Consider the following 18,938-nt stretch of genomic DNA (forward strand, 5'->3'; position numbering starts at 1 on the left):
CTTTTCAGTTAAATGGTTTGTGTGAGCCGTGCATTTCATCAAATACCCTTTTCTATTTATAATCTCTTTATAATTTGGAGCTGTTACATGAAATTAGAAGTAGGGGTTGAATGATGATGTCTATTACTTAGATTGAGAGTTGGAAAGAAATTGAAAGATAATGGGTGAAAAATACTGCCCTAGAGGAAGTACTCATTAATTGCTAAAGATTTGAGGAAAATTACACGTGGACCCTGAAATACCAATTCCATTTCTGATCTTTTTATAATGAAACAAAATGCCTGGGGGCCATCTCTTGAGATTAAACTCCACAGTTACTGCCTATAGTTCTTAAAGAAGTGGAGGCTGTCATTTGAGCCATCAACTCTCCTATCTCACTCTATATGCATTTTATAAAATCAGAAATATGGCAACATTTTAAACATGTCTTATATAATAAATATTCTTTAATTTTTTCATGAAAGAGACCTTTAAAGAGGCAGGAATTGTTTTTTGTAGTGTGGGACTTTAGCTAATTCATCTATAGTATGCAGTGAACTCACATTTGAGGTAAAGCTGGGCATCTCCTGTACTATACTAATCTTTCTTTATACGTTATGAACGCTGAAACATCCTTTCTAATGTCTGAGCTATTTTTAAATATGAATGGAAAACTCAGTAAAAAAAATTCAACTTTAAAAAGTAATTGGGTCTCAGATAGTTAGATGCTGCAGTATAGAGGGCTAATACTTGTTTTTATTTTTCCTTTGCTGCTGTTGGTGACACATTTCAGGGGAAAAAATATATGCAAGTCTTTCTTGCATTTTGCCTGTGAATTCCCCTTTTATTGTCCCTTGGGTTGTTTTCTACCAGTGGCTACCCCATACATAGTAGGTCCTCAAATAACATAGTGTTACAGCATTGATGAGATGCCTAAGAACTTAGTTCGTTTATATTGATTAGCCTTAGGTAAAGTTGGTTCCATTATACGTTTTGCTCACAGTCACGGAACCAATGGACGATGTTGGTGAGGACTCACTGTGTTACAGAATGTCTTCATGCTGTGGAAATGGGGGGAGGAGTGCAGTTAGATGTTTCCCCCCTCCTCCTACTACCTAAGGTGGGAGAAAGAGAATGGGGTCAGAGAAAAGACCCTGAGACACTAACAATCTTGGGGCCTCCAACAAAGGAGTTGAATTTCTACCTAGCTAGCTGATGGAGGTGGCTTCATTAGACAGCTCCCAGCTGTGTCCACAGAACATCCAGTCTTTTATATGAGGTAGCTCACAGTCATCAGAGAGCAACATAAGCATTAGAACCAAAGGGACAGAAGAAAGTGCAAGTGGCAGGTCACACATAACTGATGTCCTCAGGGAGGTAACAGAGGATCTCCCACACAAAAGATGGGTAGGGGACGACACTGTAGGAAAGGAATAGTCTGAGGACAAGAACCACCTCTTGGAAACTAAAACTATGGCAACTGAATTGTAAACTTAAATAGGCAGGTTGGAAGCCAAAGCTAAAATATTGTCCTAGAAAGTTAAAAAAGAGATGGAAAATAGGAAAAGGAAAGAGGCAATTGTGCTTCAAAATAGTATTTGAGAAAGCCCAAGTTGGTCCCATTTAGATGGGTTTTCAGTTTACAGGTTGATTTTTCCCTTGATCTAAAAGTAACAATGAATTTTTATAAAGCAAGATAAGAATAAAAGAATAAGTTATACAATTCCTGCAACGAAGCTGTTTTCTCATCCTACTATGTTTCTTTTCTGTCATTTCATATCAACACGTGATGTTTAAGTTCTTAAAAAAATTATTATTATTTTCCCTTTGCATGGGGGTAATGTAGATTTTTAATTTATTTGGTTGTCATGATAGCATCAACTTCTGTAACTTAGACATAAAAATAGTGATTAAGTCCAGTTGTATTTATAAAGGGTGGTTTAACTTATTTTTCTACTCCTTTTTGTGGGAACACAGAATAGTACTGAGAATTGCTCTAAACCAGAAAGCACTCTGGTTTACCAATTATGGCAGAGCCCTGCTGTTGAGATTAGCAAGCAGTCTATCATTATGGCTTATTCTGTGCAACTCTTTCCTCAGGATTGTTGAAGGAGGTTTTTAATTGTAACCATTATTGTTTTGCAGATAAAGCTCTGATGGCACCAAATCTAGATTCCTTTGGACGGGATCGGGCCCTGTATCAAGAGCATGCGAAACGGCGGATTGCAGAGCGGGAGGCCAGGAGGTAATTGGAAGTGCTTGCTGCGGGGTGGCTTGTGCAGGGCACGTCTCGCTTACCTGGTTTGAGAACTCAATGTTTGTTATTTAGGACTCGTCGTCGACAGGCCAGAGAACAAAGCGGTAAGATGGCAGATCACCTTGAAGGCCTTTCCAGTGACGATGAAGAAACTTCCACGGATACTACAAATTTCAACCTGGAAAAAGGTCAGACATTTATTTGGAAATGAGATTCGTTGTCAGTTTGGTTTCTGCTGGGGTGTGGTTTTTACCATAAAGTGACGGTTTAAAGGTTTGTGGCCTCGGTGTTAGAACTGGGCACTTTTTTCCTGATTAGAAACACACCCATTTTTACTACTGAGTTCTCAAAAACAGTAATAACCTCTTGTCATGGGGTTTGTTCAGTACTTACATAATAAATGATACTACTCTTCAGTGTCATAGGATTTTAACTGAACAAAAATATGTTCGATGCCGCGGCAGCTGCCTGGTCTGGGAAGGTGAGTGTGGAGTGGAGTATGCAGCCCTCTGGAGTGTCCTGACCACCGTGCTCCACCAAGAGGAGTAGTGGTACTGTGATGGGCCAGGCATTTCCAGAGCATCCCCAAACAGAGGTTTTAATTGCTCACCATCAGCTCGAATTGTTTGGAATTACACTGGCTGCAAGCCTTTTGCAACTCAGTTGGAGAAGCCTATTTTTCTTCCCCTTTTTTATAGTGAACGTTTCTAAACATATAAAAAATTTGAAATAACGCAGCGATCTCATGTACCTGTCACCCAGATTCATCAGTTCTTACCGCCATCTAACCAAGTGTTGCTGAACCATTTGAAAGTAACCTACAGATATCATGACACTTGTTCCTCAGTACTTTATTGTTTGTCTCCTTAAAACGAGGATCATGGCCTGACCTGTGGTGGCGCAGTGGATAAAGCGTCGACCTGGAAATGCTGAGGTCGCCGGTTCGAAACCCTGGGCTTGCCTGGTCAAGGCACATATGGGAGTTGATGCTTCCAGCTCCTCCCCCCTGTCTCTCTCTCCTCTCTCTCTCTCTCTCTCTCTGTCTGTCTCTCTCTCTCCTCTCTAAAAAAAAATGAATGAATAAAAAAATAAATAAAAAATAAAAAAAAAATAGCAAGAGTGCAGTGGTAGAGCATCTGCCTGGCGTGCAGAAGTCCCAGGTTCGATTCCCGGCCAGGGCACACAGGAGGAAAAAAAAAAAAAAAAAAAAAAAAAAAGAAAACGAGGATCATCACAGTACCTTGTCGCACATAACAACTTAATTTCTCAATACTGTGTCTGTATTCAGTTTTTCTCAGGAGCAGCTTTCAAAGTATTTTGATAGCTTTTTTGTGGGTTATTCTGTATTTTCCAAACCAGGAAGCACACAAGGCTCCTGCCCTGAATTTGGTTGTTAGGTCTTTTTGTCTAGAATTAATGAGTGTCCATGAGCACCTGACACACACACTCCTGTTATTTGTTTATTTAAAGCATTAACTTTTTGAAGAGACCAGGCCACTTGTCTTGCAGAATGTCCAATGTTCTAGATTTATCTGTCTCTTCTTCATGGTATTAGTTAGTTCTTCCATTCACTGTATTTGTTGTAAACTGAAATTTAGGTCTGAAACCTTGTTTAGATTGAGGTTATTTTTTTTTTTAATTTTTTTGGCACGAATACTCTATACAAAATGCCGTTTGTTGCTGCATAATAACAGATGACAACTGTTAGCTGGTCCCACTATTAGTGATGTTAAAATTGGTTTTGAGAAGTAGGTTGTCACAACTAGGTCTCTCCAGAATAAAGATTGCCCTTTCCCCAGTCATCTGGGGGCATCAAATGACCTTTCACTTAGAGATCCTAACATCTGTTGCTGATTCTTGTCTGTGTGTGGTACATGTGTGTGCACATGTGTTACTGATGAGTGGTTTGTGTCCTGAAGAGTGAGCTGCAGGTTGGTGCATTGTGTAATTACAGCTAATACACCATGGTAACGGAAATTTGAACTGAATTGTTGGGAGACAAGTGTAAATTAAACTATAACAAAATGGTTCACATTGAAACTGCAAAAGAGAGGTGCACTTTCCATTGAAACCTAAACTTACCTGTCTGTCCTTTCTTTTACATTGTGATGAACAGTTATGACTTAATTAGCCTGTCTTACTGATAGATAGGCTGAAAGTACTGAGCTGTGTGTTTTCTAGGACATGCTAAATGGTGGCTCTCTGTGGGTCTTGTTTTCAGATCGCATTTCAAAAGAATCCAGCAAGGTTTTCGAGGATGTCCTGGAGAGTTTCTATTCAATCGACTGTATTAAATCACAGTTTGAAGCCTGGCGTTCAAAATACTATGAATCCTACAAGGATGCTTACATTGGCCTTTGTTTGCCAAAGTTGTTCAACCCCCTCATACGGCTGCAGCTTCTCACCTGGACTCCTCTTGAGGTGAGTGGCTTCTAACACTGTTAAAAAGCCATATAACAGCCTGACCAGGTGGTGGCGCTGTGGATAGAGTGTTGGACTCCGACACTGAGGACCCAGGTTCGAAACCCCGAGCTCAGCAGCTTGAGCGTGGGGTCCTTGCCTTGAAGCCCTAGGATGCTGGCTTGAGCAAGGAGTCACTTGCTGTGCTGGAGCCCCCTGATCAAGGCACATATGAGAAAGCAATCAATGAACAACTAAAGAGCTGCAACAAAAAGTCAATACTTCTAATCTCTCTTCCTTCCTGTCTGTCTCAAAAATAAATAAATTCATATAACATGATGCCCAAGTCATTTTAACTCAAAGTTACAGTGTGCCTGGCCACATAGTTCAGTTGGTTAGAGCATTGTCCTGAAGTGCAGAAGTTGCCAGTTTGAACCCTGGTCAGGGCACATACAGGAACAGATTGATGTTTTTCTCTCTCTCTCTCCCTATCTCTGTCTCTGTCTCTGTCTCTCTCTCTCTCTCTCTCTCTCCCTCCCTCCCTCTCCCTCTCTCTGTCTCTCTCCCACTCTCTCCCTCTCTCCCTCTCCCCCTTTCTCCTCTCCCTCTCTCCCTCTCCCCTTTTCTTACTTGCTAAAATCAATAAATGAGAAATTATTTAAATTTTAAAAGCTAGAGATGTAAGCTTAAGCAAAATATTTTTCCACGGAGAGAGTGCCCAGAGCTACATTAACACTGATTGTAGCTGGCTGTGTCATAAGCCAGTGGTAATAGAATTAGGACCGCGAGACAAATGGGTGAATTTAGGAGGCGGGATTAGTGGGACCTGTTGGCCACATAATATGAGAGACTGGAATTTAAGATACAGTTTTGGAAGTTACCAACCTACAGATGGGGCTGTGGGCATGAATGAGGTTGGCTGGGTGGTATGTGTAAACTATAAGGCAAAGAGGGTTGAGATTGAAGCCCTGGAAATGACTGGAAAAAGATGTAGCTCTAGACCAGGGGTCCCCAAACTATGGCCCGCGGGCCACATGCGGCCCCCTGAGGCCATTTATCCGGCCCCCACCGCACTTCCAGAAGGGGCACCTGTTTCATTGGTGGTCAGTGAGAGGAGCACATTGACCATCTCATTAGCCAAAATCAGGCCCGTAGTTCCCATTGAAATACTGGTCAATTTGTTGATTTAAATTTACTTGTTCTTTATTTTAAATATTGTATTTGTTCCCGGTTTGTTTTTTTACTTTAAAATAAGATATGTGCAGTGTGTATAGGGATTTGTTCATAGTTTTTTTATAGTCCGGCCCTCCAATGGTCTGAGGGACAGTGAACTGGCCCCCTGTGTAAAAAGTTTGGGGACCCTTGCTCTAGACCATTCAGGTCCCGGCTCACTGTAGCGCTGTGCCAGACCCATGGTATTTCCCTGTGCACATGTGTCTTCATGTACATTAAGGGTTTGAGGGGAACATGTGTGCACACTGGAGTTCTTCTTTCCTCCTCTGCCCACAGCTTTCAGAGGCCCAGCCTCTCTGAGCCCCAGTTCTATCTCCTGAGCTCTGTCCCCACCCTGACCCCCTGACGGGCAGTTACCTCATCCGTCCCCGTCAGGGTCTCAATCCCATACTGCCTGTGGTGCATTTTCTGAAAAGATACTTTTCGTCTATTCTGTCCAGTTTTGATGTGTTTATGACTAAAGGTTAAATCCAGGTCTCAGTACTCTTACCATGGCTAAAGACATCGGCAGCCTCCATTTTAAATGTGTTTCGGTCACCTTCTTAATCTTCTGTAGGCCAAATGCCGGGACTTTGAGAGCATGCTGTGGTTTGAGTCTCTGCTGTTCTATGGCTGTGAGGAGCGGGAGCAAGAGAGGGACGATGTGGACGTGGCACTGCTGCCCACCATCGTGGAGAAGATCATCCTCCCTAAACTAACAGGTGGGGTCCTGGAGCAACATTCGCACACATTGGCGTTCTCAGATCTGGTTTTAGGACTTTAATTACAGCATATTTCCTCATAGATATTATGTTATAAATGATAAAGTTCCCACTGGGCCCAGAGGTAGCGAAAGGGTAAATACCTGTCTCTTACCATGGGACTTGAGGACCACCTTGGGGTGGACCTGGAATTGGGGGCAGTAATTGATCTATGGGAGAATTTTAGAGACCCTTAAAAACGGCCTGAAACAAAACATAGATTTGGGGGCATGTGCATATTTCTGTGGAGTTTCATTACTTTCATCAATTTCTCACAAGAGATTACAAAATCACTGATACAGGAATATATTTGAAGTATTAAACTTAAGTTTCAAGTTTAATTAGAAATTCTTGGTGCTGGGTTTATATTTCTTAGGATATGAAGTCTTCTTTTCCTCTCTTTATTTTCGCTGACTAGAGGAAAATAGAGGAATATATTAATTCATGAGGGTTTTCCTTAGCAACAATGAATGAAAACAGCCTCATTGCCCGTGCCCTGCAGATGTGGGGTGATTTTCCCCTGGCCTGATCTCCTTCTTTCCTGCCTCCACTGTTCCTTGTGGCTAGGCATCTCTGGTGGCTCAGGAAATCTTTTTCTATTTAAAAAAAAAAAAGAAGAAAAAATGAGTAATCTATCCCTTGTCCACATTTGCCTAATACTCAGCATTCCTACAGTTAATTGGACCAAGGCTTATACTGGAGAGAAAGAAAAAGAAAATCAGCATCTATGCATTGAGGACTGCTTGACGTCAGATTTAAGTCAGCTGCAGTTACCTCTGTATCAGCATGGTCTGCCTTTTTCTTCACAGTGATAGCTGAGAACATGTGGGACCCTTTTTCTACAACACAGACTTCAAGAATGGTTGGAATTACATTAAAATTAGTAAATGGATATCCTTCAGTAGTGAATGCAGAAAACAAAAATACACAGGTAATTTAATTACTGTCTATGAAAGGTTCTTGTTTTTTTGCTTTTTCTCCATCCTTTTACAAATAAGCAAGAGTTGAGAGAATGAGAGGTTATGTTCTAAGTCAGCCAGAAGATCCAAGTCTCCCACTTGAATCATCTGGTCCTTTAGAAAGCCTGAAATAGACAAAATTTGAGATGAAACTTTTTCGTTTTAAAGGATCTACATGGAAGAATGCTATAACGAGCCTCGGCAGCCTCTCAGTCTTACTGGCCTCACTCTTTGCACCACCCACCCTAACTCCCAGTCAGACTAATCTCAAATATCCCTGTAAGAACTGTATTTTTTAGAAAAAAGAGAAATGTGAAACTACTAGAAGGGGTGTTAATTTATAATTTAAGTGCTAAAACATTTAAATAGTATGTAAAACAACTAAATATTGTTTTATAACTGGTTTCCAAACTTCCAATTGCTATTGTCCCTCATCGGACATTCCTATGAGCTGTTTAGGAGGAGGAACGGTACTCTTTACCCATGTCATATTCCAGTGATGACATTTTGAGAAGAACCAGATTGTGTGTCTGATCTTAACTCTTTACGTGGTAGAGTGAGGGCTAAAAGGTTTCTGAATGGTTTTACTGCTTGTTGAAGGATGAACTAATTTAATAGTAGATATTAAAGACCTTAGGGGCCCTGGCCAGTTGCCTCAGTGGTGTGGCTTCGGCCTGGCGTGCAGGAGTCCTGGGTTCAATTCCCAGCCAGGGCACACAGGAGAAGCGCCCATCTGCTTCTCCACTCCTCCCCCTCTCCTTCCTCTCTGTCTCTCTCTTCCCCTCCCGCAGCTGAGGCTCCATTGGAGCAAAGTGGCCCGGACGCTGAGGATGGCTCTGTGGCCTCTGCCTCAAGCGCTAGAATGGCTCTGATTGCGGCAGAGCATTGCCCTAGATGGACAGAGCATCACCCCCTGGTGGGCGGGCCGGGTGGATCCTGGTCAGGTGCATGCGGGAGTCTGTCTGACTGCCTCCCCGTTTCCAACTTCAGAAAAATACCAAAAAAAAAAAAAAAAAAAAAGAACTTAGGGCTTTCAGAGATAGAAGTGATATATTTGTGAAGACCGTTCACTGAAAATTGAATACTTAATTCTAGGATTTGGAATATGGCTTATTTTTATTTAAAATTTTTTTAGTTTATCACAACCGATATTACAGTGTGATTTTTTTTAATCTCTCTAGGTTTACCTAAAAGCACTTTTATTGAGAATGAGAAGAACTTTAGATGATGATGTATTCATGCCCTTATATCCCAAAAAGTAAGTAAATCCTAAGAACATGAAAGACAATAATAGTTTTCGTTATCTTCCAGAGAAGGTTTTTTATATTCTGGAAAAACTAATGGTAGCAGTAGCTTGAAATGTGAACTCTACTTCTGTAGTGTAGCCGTGCAGCCAGAAGAGCCCAGCTCAGTGGGTAAATGTGCCCTTGAGCAGAATAGAGCAGTGATGCTCTCTGTTCTCTTTAGTATCTCAAAATAAATCTCCACTGCTTTCTGGGCCTGCTATCTTCTCTAGACTATCATCATTTGAAATCTTTAAAAAGTTAAGCTTGATTCTTTTGTTTACTCATTTTACTTGTAGAAATACTCTGAAAGCATGTGGCACTTAGATATAAGACATTTGAACATGCTGTGTTTTTCTTTCAGTGTATTAGAAAATAAAAACTCTGGGCCTTATTTGTTTTTTCAACGGCAGTTTTGGTCTTCAGTTAAGGTATGTATCTATAGGGTATCTAAGACTTCAGCTTGCTTAACTTTATAATAACATATAACAGTTTTGAAAAGTATTTTTATGTTTGATTAACTACATAGGCTTAGATTTGTGTATATATACAAAGTCCCCAGTTTGCAAAATAATTTTATTCTAAAAGTTTATACAGGATTGATGTTACCATAGGAAAAAAAATGAATTCTGAGTTCCAGGTCTAAGCTAGTCAGAAAATGCCTTGCTAAACCACTGTTTAAAAAAAAAAAATAGTGTGCCAGGTGCTCTTCTAAGTTTTGGGAATACCACACTAAGGTAGAAGTGGAGCCTTCATGGAGTGTGCCATCCATCACTAGACAGGCAGGAACCAGTGAGCCCAGGTGTGGGAGGGATTTGTGGCAGTGAAGAGCTATTGAGGGGGTCACAGAGAGCCTGACTGGTAAGCCACCAGAGAGCCCCTTTCACTCTATGGAAGTGGGGTTTGGGTTATTAGACCAGAGGACTCAATAGGAGTTGGCCCTGAGCAGGGGGGGGGGGGGGCTCACTGAATTGCTGAGAAAAGTCAGGATGGCTTGGTTAGGGAAGGTGAGACAGGAGCCACTAGGTCATGTGGAAAACTTGAGTCTTTATCCTTAAATTTATATGAGGCTACAGAAGGAATACAGAAGGATTTGTAGGTATAATTTACTCTTTTTAGTGGATAGCCCTGTCAGTTTTCATGAATCAGTCGTGTAATCACTACCCAAATCAAGATATATAATGCTTCCGTTGTCCCCCCAAACCCCCCACTCCCCTTTGTAGTCAAGCCCTCCCTGCAGCCTGGCACCCCTCTTTATGTTCCTATGGTTTCCTTTGCAGGAATGTCTCATGGACGGAGTTACATAACTGAGAGCCTTTCAAGTCTGGCTGTATTCACTTAACATAATGCATTTGAGATTTATCTGTGTTGTGTGTTACCAGGACTTCATTGCTTCTTACTGCTGAGTAGTGTTCCATTGTTCAGTGGAGATACCGCAGTTTCTTTGTTTTTTAATTCATTCCTCAGTTGAGGGTTATTTGGTTTCCATTTTGGGCTAATGATGAATAAAGCTTCCGTGATGGTTTGCACATAGGTTATTCTGGGTATATTTCCCTTTCACTTGGATAAATAACTGGGCCAAGCTGTTTTCCAAAACAGCAATAACTAGTGTTCTGGTTACTCAGTTACTCCACATTCTTACCACCCATCACTCTTGTTACTGTCAGTGGTTTCATTGTTTTATTTGTGAAGTTGTCTGTTAGGTATGTGTTAGTATGTCATGGTTTTAAAAATACTGATTAAAGTTTTAATATACAGTAACAGTTCCCTAGTTACTGATGATGCTAAACAGAGTTTCTAGTGCTTATTTGCCATCTGCATATGTAGTTTGGTAAAGTGTCTGTTCAAATCTTTTGCCCACTTTTCAATACTGGGTTTTCTTCTTGAGCTTGAGTTCTAGATTCTGGATGTCAGTCCTTCATCAGGTGCGTGATTTGCAAAGGTTCTCCTTTTCCAGTCTATGTCTTGTCTTCATTCTCTTAACAGTCCATAAAAGCACAGAAGTTCTTAATTTTGATGGAATCCAATTTTTTGCTTTTTCCTGTCATGGTTTGTGCTTTAGGTGTTCTTTGTCTAACAGAACGTCACCAAGTTTTTCTCTCATCCTAGAAATTTTATAGTTTTAGATTATACATTTAATTATGCTCTGTTTTGAGTTATTTTCTATCTAGGGTGTGAGGCCTAGTTTGAAGTTAGTTTGTTTTAGCACTGTTCATTGAAAAGACTACCTTTATTGAATTGTTTTTGGATCTTTGCTGAAAGTAATTGACCATATATGGGTCATAGAAAGGTTTTTATAGCAGGAAAGTGGCAGGAAGAGATGACCTCTGGCTGCTATTTGGAGACAGTGGATTGAAGTAGGTAAGGACAGTAATGATGAAAATGAAAGTTAGTGTTTATTGTGTATTTAACTGAGAGCTAATCACTGTGTCACACACTTCATCTAGATACCTTTTGAATCCTCACAGTAGCCCTTTGAGCTATTATTGTCACTCTACTGATGGGACAGTGAGGCACAGATACCTGCCCAGGCCATTCCAGTAGTCAGTGGCAGAGACAGACTCTGACTCAGGCTGGGCTGGCTCTTTTTTTTTTGCATTTTTCTGAAGCTGGAAACAGGGAGAGACAGTCAGACAGACTCCCGCATGCGCCCGACCGGGATCCACCCGGCACACCCACCATGGGGCGATGCTCTGGGCGTCGCCATGTTGTGACCAGAGCCACTCTAGCGCCTGAGGCAGAGGCCACAGAGCCATCCCCAGCGCCCGGGCCATCTTTGCTCCAATGGAGCCTTGGCTGCAGGAGGGGAAGAGAGAGACAGAGAGGAAGGCACGGTGGAGGGGTGGAGAAGCAAATGGGCGCTTCTCCTGTGTGCCCTGGCCGGGAATCGAACCCCGGTCCTCCGCACGCTAGGCCGACGCTCTACCGCTGAGCCAACCGGCCAGGGCTGGGCTGGCTCTTGAGCAGCTTCTCTCACCTGGGGTTTTGTTGAAGAAGTGCTACCTGGTGCGCTGAGACGGCTGTGTGTGTGAGGAGTTCTCTTCTTCCCTTCACGTCCGGAACGGTACTGGCTGTGCGCTGTCCTGGAAAAGATAAGCTAGTTACACAGCATTTCTGTAGGTTTAGTTCTCTCAAGAACCCTCCTGCTTGACAAAGATTTCCCAGAGCTCTTGATCACCTGAGTAATTGCAGTGCCCTGAAAGAGATGGCAGTAGCTCAACTCAGGGAAGTTGTAGAGGGAACTGAGGGGTGCATGGAGATGGAGAGCCAAGAATGGCATATATGCTTCTAGCCTAGCCAGTTGATTGGATAGTGTGACTAATTGCAAGTTGAGAGATACTAGGAAACAGAAATCTTTATGGTCGGACGGGCGAGGGACTTCCACTTTATAATAATGGTTTTCATTTTATCTGTGTGAATCTGAAGTAACTTGACATGTGCAGGTCAAGTTCCTTGAGATCTGGGAAGCATCGAGTGTTGAAGTGAGGAAGAGTTTTTACATCTTTTCGGGAGGTCACTGGACCAACTAGCTTAGGCATGAATTGGAGTGGAAGGCATTTATCTAAGAAAGAGTACTTGCCCAGTAGTACTTGCTGTGATGATGGAAAATGTTCTGTATTGGTGCTATCCAGTGCAGTAGCCACTGGCTATATGTCATTATTTAAATTAACTTATTGCATTTAAATTAATTAAAATTTAAAATTCAAATGCTCAGTTCTAAGAAATATTTGGGCCCCGATTTCATAAGGTGTTTACTCTGTCGCTAACTTATTTTGTACCTCATTTAATTGCTTAACATTGTCTCACTATTTTTTTTTCTTCTTTCTAGCTATTAGGGAATTTTCTTCAATGGTACGGTATTTTTTCAAACAAAACTCTTCAGGAGTTATCAATAGATGGTTTATTAAATAGATACATCCTCATGGCTTTTCAGAATTCAGAATATGGAGATGACAGCATCAAAAAAGCCCAAAATGTAAGTTAAATGACACATATTTCAATGCACAAAGTTAAAATGAATAGTTTTCTTTGAAGAGAAATATGAGATTTTTACAGAAGCCCTTTTGATTATTGGACTTGGTGTGACAGTTACTTGCCTACCCAGGTCATTCTGGACCCTCACTCCATTTTTTATGTAAAGATTTGTACTGTGTTGCCTGACCAGGCAGTGGCGCAGAGGATAGAGCATTGGACTGGGATGCCAAGGACCCAGGTTTGAGACCCCCAAGGTCGCCAGTTTGAGCGCAGGCTCATTTGGTTTGAGCAAAGCTCACCAGCTTAGACCCAATGTTGCTGGCTTAAGCAAGAGGTCACTCGGTCTGCTGAAGGCCCACAGTCAAGGCACATAAGAGAAAGCAATCAATGAACAACTAAGCTGTCGCAATGCACAATGAGAAACTAATGATTGATGCTTCTCATCTCTCCGTTCCTGTCTGTCTGTCCCTGTCTATCCCTCTCTCTGACTCTCTCTCTGTCTCTGTAAAAACATTTTAAAAAATTAAAAAAAAAAAAGATTTGTACTGTCGTGCCAGACCAGGCAGTGGCGCAGTGGATAGTGTCGGACTAGGACATGGAGGACCCAGGTTCAAAACCCCGAGGTCACCAGCTTGAGCGCCGGCTCATCTGGTTTGAGAAAGGGGTCACTCTGTCTGCTGTAGACCCCCATTCAGGGTACATATGAGAAAGCAGTCAGTGAACAACTAAGGTGATGCAATGAAGAATTGATTTTTATTTTTCTCCCTTCCTCTCTGTCCCCATCACACAAAAAAAAGATTTGTACTGTCATATATGTATGCTTCTATCTCTTTCTCTCTTTACCAATATTTTTTTTTTAAAGAGACAGAGAGAGAGTCAGAGAAAGGGATAGACAGGGACAGACAGACAGGAACGGAGAGATGAAAAGCATCAATCATTAGCTTTTTGTTGCGCATTGCAACACCTTAGTTGTCCATTGATTGCTTTCTCATATGTGCCTTGACTGCGGGCCTTCAGCAGACTGAGTAACCCCTTGCTCGAGCCAGCGACCTTGGGTCCAAGCTGGTGAGTTTTTGCTCAAACCAGATGAGCCTGCACTCAAGCTGGCGACCTCGGGGTCTTGAACCTGAGTCCTCGGCATCCCAGTCAGACGCTCTATCCACCGCGCCACCTTCCTGCTCAGGCTATCTTTACCAGTATTTTGCAGCTCTTAATAATTTTAATTTCAGGATAATTTTTTAACATTTGAATGAATGCTGTTTTTAATGTTACTAAAGAAATAGTTTCTCATTTAGGAAATGATTTTTTAGCAAGAGAGAGAGGGAAAAGGACAGACAGAAAGGGAGAGAGATGAGAAATATTTCTGAAACAATCACAAAATGAAGGCAAACTTGGAAATGTAGTGCAGTTTTTCTCCAATTGGAGTCTCTGACATGATCCCCCTCTTCACTTCCATTGAGGTCTTGTCCTGTGGTCATGGGTATTCTTTTCCATGACTACAATGTAATCATCAGAGCTAGAAAGGTAATATTTATATGTTACTATAAACTGATCCGTAGGCCCATCTTCAAGTTTTGTCAGTTATAAAAAATTCCTGGAACATCTCTTGCATTTGTCATGTCTCTTCAGTCTCCTTTAATCTGGATGAGTTCCTCTGTCTCTTCTTGACCTTCATAACCTTGACATTATGTATGATAACAGACCATTTATTTTGTAGATTGTTCCTCAGTTTGGGTTTGTCTGATACTCTCATTAGATTCAGATTTTGCATCTTTGGCAGGAATTACACCAGATTTCATTAGTGGCAGTCCCTTCAAGTTGACTTGTATGACTTTGTGACATGTCCTCTCATTTTGGGGGAGCACATTTTTGCTTTCTGGGACATGGTGCTCAGGCTCATGTGACTGGCTCAACCCAGCCCCAGAAGTGTCATTTCTCTAAGCATCCCTGGTTCTCTTCATGGGGCTCTTTCTCTGCACACATGGACCTATTCCCTATGCTGGGTGACTCTCCCAGGGGGCATCAGCCTCCCCTCGCTGAGTGTGTGCTGCCACAGGCCTTCTTTGCCCCGCCCTGCTGAGGCTGCCCTCTGGTGTGCTCGTCTTCACCCTACCCTAGGCCAACACCGCTCCTCTGCCTGCGTGGTACCTGCTGAAGCTTGTGTGGTGTGGGGAGGGGCTGCAGCTGATATTTCACTGCATGCATGCTAAATCAAAAGCTGCTGATAAAGGAGAACCAGTTCGTTGAGGGCTTCCTGGAAGACTGGAGAGTGAAGCAATTCATTGTCAGTATTATGTCCTTAATGGACTTAAATATTGGAAAACTTATCTGGCTTTTGCTTTGAGTATCTATGTATTGAAGTAAAAATTCATGTATATTAAGGAGGATTACATAGTTAATACAGGTTGAAGGAAATATCCTGTCAAAGTAATGAGTTATATCAGTAGTCCCCAACCTTTTTTGGGCCACGGACCGGTTTAATGTCAGAAAGTATTTTCACGGACCAACCTTTAGGGTGGGACGGATAAATGCATCATGTGACCGAGACAAGCATCAAGAGTGAGTCTTAGACAGATGTAACAGGGAATCTGGTCATTTTTTTAAAATAAAACATTGTTCAGACTTAAGTATAAATAAAACGGAAATAATAATGTAAGTTATTTATTCTTTCTCTGCGGACCGGTACCAGTCCGTGGCCCGGGGGTTGGGAACCACTGAGTTATATAATCCCAGTAATAAGTCTTCTGAATCCAGTCTGCCCATCATCTAGGCTCAGCTTTTATTTTTATTTTTTTTTTAATTTTTTTAAAAAAATTTTATTTATTCATTTTTAGAGAGGACAGAAAGAGGGAGAGAGAGAGAGAAGGGGGGAGGAGCTGGAAGCATCAACTCCCATATGTGCCTTGACCAGGCAAGCCTAGGGTTTCGAACCGGCGACCTCAGCATTTCCAGGTTGACGTTTTATCCACTGCGCCACCACAGGTCAGGCCCTAGGCTCAGCTTTTAGACACTTCCATTTATTCTAATTGTTTTATTCTGCATCTTTTCCATAGGTAATCAATTGCTTTCCCAAGCAATGGTTCATGAGTCTGAAAGGAGAAAGAACAATTTCTCAGTTAGAAAACTTCTGTCGATACCTCGTACACTTAGCAGACACAATTTATAGAAACAGCATCGGATGCTCTGATGTGGAAAAAAGAAATGCAAGGTATTTATTTGTGATTGTGTAATGAAATTGTGATCTAGTCTTTACTGTTAGATTTAGTATTATGAAATGTTTTAAGTAGAGACATGTTTATATTTTAGTTCAAACTGTACATTGACTTGGTATTAATAAACATACCAAAAATACAAACTATTTCCTGGTTTTGTGATTGTACCTAATCTTTTTTAATAGGGTATTTATGAAGGCATTCAGAAAAGATTTCTGGTAAAGACCAGGCCTAAGGAGAATGATGGAGTCATTGTTTTTTGTCTCCTCTTTGGAAGAGCTAGGGAGATCTTGGGCTATCAGAGAAAGCCATGGGTCTTTGTCTTCAGAGGTTGGTTATATAGATAGAAACCCTGGAAGAGACAGTCAGTGAGACCCACGGTATACTAAAGGTTCTTTTCCAAATACTTGTGCTCTATGCTGAGGCTTTTTGCTTTTTTTATTATTATTACTATTGATTTTAGAGAGAAAGAGGAAGGGGGAGAGAGAGAAACATCGATTTGTTGTTCCACTTACTCATGGTTTTGTTGGTTGATCCTGTATGTGCCCTGATGGGTGATCGAACCCACTACCGTTCAGCCTGTTGGGACAATACTAACCAACTGAGCTACCAGCCAGGGCCTATGTTGGGCTTCCTATCCATATCATAGATTAAAGGTCATCAGACAGGATTTTTTGGGAGTAGCTTACACATAATTTTTTATCAAAAGTTGCAGGAAAAGAATAAAGAAATTGTGAATATTAATTTGAATGTTCATGTTCTTTGGGGATAGATCTCTAGCATAAAATGTAAAAATAACTAGTTCGATTTGAAAGAATTTTCTTTTTAAACCTCTCATTTCATATAGTCTTCCTAATATAGTTTTGTTTTCACTTAGATCACACTATATACAAAAATGTTTAATTCTAAACCCCTATATAAAACCTATTTTTTCCTCACTCCTTTTCAATATAAAAGAACCTCATTTTCTAAAGAGAAAATTTGCTATATTTTATGATAAAATTAAAAACAAAGTTGGTAGTAAAGATTTTAGTTGTAAAAATTCTTTGGCCGGTTGTTTTGCTTTTATTTTTTTTATCTTTGGTGTCGGTTGTTACTTATTGGCACTAATGTTCTCAAGGTGTTGTATTGTCTTAAATAAATTCTGTTCACTTTTTAACACTTTTTGTTTGGAGTTAAATATCAACAACCAATATTTACCTTCTACAGAAAAGAACATCAACACCTGCTGTGTGCAATGCACATAAAATAGGTTCCCCGTAGGCTGCAGTTTTACACAGTTGAATCCTTTCCTAAAAGGTACTTACCACAGTTTTGTAGAAAAGAGACAACTAATGCCATATTGTGTGCTGTTTCTCACAAGTGGTTCAAATTAAGTGTTAAACCTCAATCTGAAAGTGTGATTCCTGGACCAGCAGCAGCTAGCAGCATCACTTGGGAGCCTGGTTAGAAATGCATATCCTCAGGCCACCCTGTCCTACTGGATCAGATCTTTGGGGGTGGGGTCTGGGGAACTGTTTTAATAGCCCTCTTGTTCTGGTATTTGCTGATGTTTAAAGATGCTTAATGAGAGGGCAGAGTGACTTCCAGCAAGGATGACAGGAACACTCTTGGATTTAGAAGAGTGGAAATTGTGCTGGGTCTTGATGGTGGGTGAGGAATTACTCAGACATAATTGTGTTCCAGATTCTGAAAGAACTGAGACTCTGGTTTGGGAAGGAATGGGAGGCAGGGATCAGACATAGTTTGGAAATAAGTTGCTTTTTTTTACTTTTTGGGGTATTGAAAATTACTGATCTGAATGAAATTTTAGAGCATTTTTGTTTTTAAAAATGGGTTCTCTGTCTCTAGGCTAGTCATTTAAGCGTGTACAGTTTTGTTTTATATCGCTATATATATATATACACATGCATATATATAAAATTTTATATGCTATAGCTTATCTCTTTGTTTTCCTTTAAAAATAAATGTATGTTTGAAAAAAATCAAAAATGGTCATAAAGTCAATAACATTTTTCCTTGATGGTTTTGTACTAATTAATGAGATGCTGCTACATTTTTTTCTTTTTTAGGGAAAACATAAAACAGATAGTGAAACTCCTTGCAAGTGTTCATGCTCTGGATCATGCTATGACTGTTGCCACTGACCACAATGTGAAAGAATTTAAGTCTTTGATTGAAGGAAAATAGATCTATGAGACTGAAAAGCCTATTTGCTTTCATACCATTCCTGATGTACAAATTTTGTATATATGTAAAGTTTCTTAAACTGTAAAATAGTGATTCTTGTTTTAATACAAAGAATTATTAATACTCAATACTGTGTCATAAAATGCGATTTCTTCTAAATGAAAGGCATTCAAATTTTTTCTTGGAAGTTTATGAATGTTTTCCTTACCGCCTGTCATACTTTGTTTACAGAAGATTTCCTACGGTTACTCCGGTTAACCCTCTCTGTTAACTGTTCTCTGTAAACAGTGTGCAGTGTAAATTGTAATTATGCATATGGGTATTTATACACTGGGAGTTACTTTCACACTGGAAATTTGTCGTGTTTTTCTACAAAGTAAGCCTTTTAACAGCAGAAACTTATTCTGTAGCATATTATTATAGGAAAACTACTACACTGTTGCAACAAAGGGCTGGCAAGTGACCAAGTGTCCCTCACCTTTTGGTTAGCAGTTGCTATCACTGTAGCTGTGCTGCCTTACAACTGGGAATGTGGACTTCACTGGATGACTGGTGAACTTTCTTCCTGGAGTCAGCATTGCAGTCAAATGTGGTTTTCGTGTGAACTCTAATATATGCAACACAGGTTTTTGAAAGAACATAAATGTTTAATTTTTTAAAATAATAGACCCACAACCTAACTGCATGGTTTTGGGCTGACTGTCCTATCT

At 40.7% G+C, this 18,938-nt stretch overlaps 1 protein-coding gene across 1 annotated transcript in view; it reads left to right on the forward strand.

The window, feature by feature from the left end:
* Positions 1-18,356, forward strand: part of PAXBP1 (PAX3 and PAX7 binding protein 1) — a 44,394-nt gene extending 26,038 nt beyond the window's left edge. The window contains exons 9-18 of the mRNA XM_066259509.1: positions 2,125-2,224; positions 2,309-2,424; positions 4,458-4,657; positions 6,426-6,570; positions 7,419-7,540; positions 8,750-8,826; positions 9,216-9,282; positions 12,681-12,827; positions 15,880-16,034; positions 18,111-18,356. Of these exons, the coding sequence (XP_066115606.1) occupies positions 2,125-2,224; positions 2,309-2,424; positions 4,458-4,657; positions 6,426-6,570; positions 7,419-7,540; positions 8,750-8,826; positions 9,216-9,282; positions 12,681-12,827; positions 15,880-16,034; positions 18,111-18,228 (1,247 nt within the window). The 3' untranslated portion in view covers positions 18,229-18,356. The remainder of the gene's footprint in view (positions 1-2,124; positions 2,225-2,308; positions 2,425-4,457; positions 4,658-6,425; positions 6,571-7,418; positions 7,541-8,749; positions 8,827-9,215; positions 9,283-12,680; positions 12,828-15,879; positions 16,035-18,110) is intronic.
* The last annotated feature ends 582 nt before the right edge of the window (positions 18,357-18,938 follow it).

The sequence above is a fragment of the Saccopteryx bilineata genome, chromosome 2 (genome assembly GCF_036850765.1).
Source record: "Saccopteryx bilineata isolate mSacBil1 chromosome 2, mSacBil1_pri_phased_curated, whole genome shotgun sequence".
Lineage (NCBI taxonomy): Eukaryota > Metazoa > Chordata > Mammalia > Chiroptera > Emballonuridae > Saccopteryx > Saccopteryx bilineata.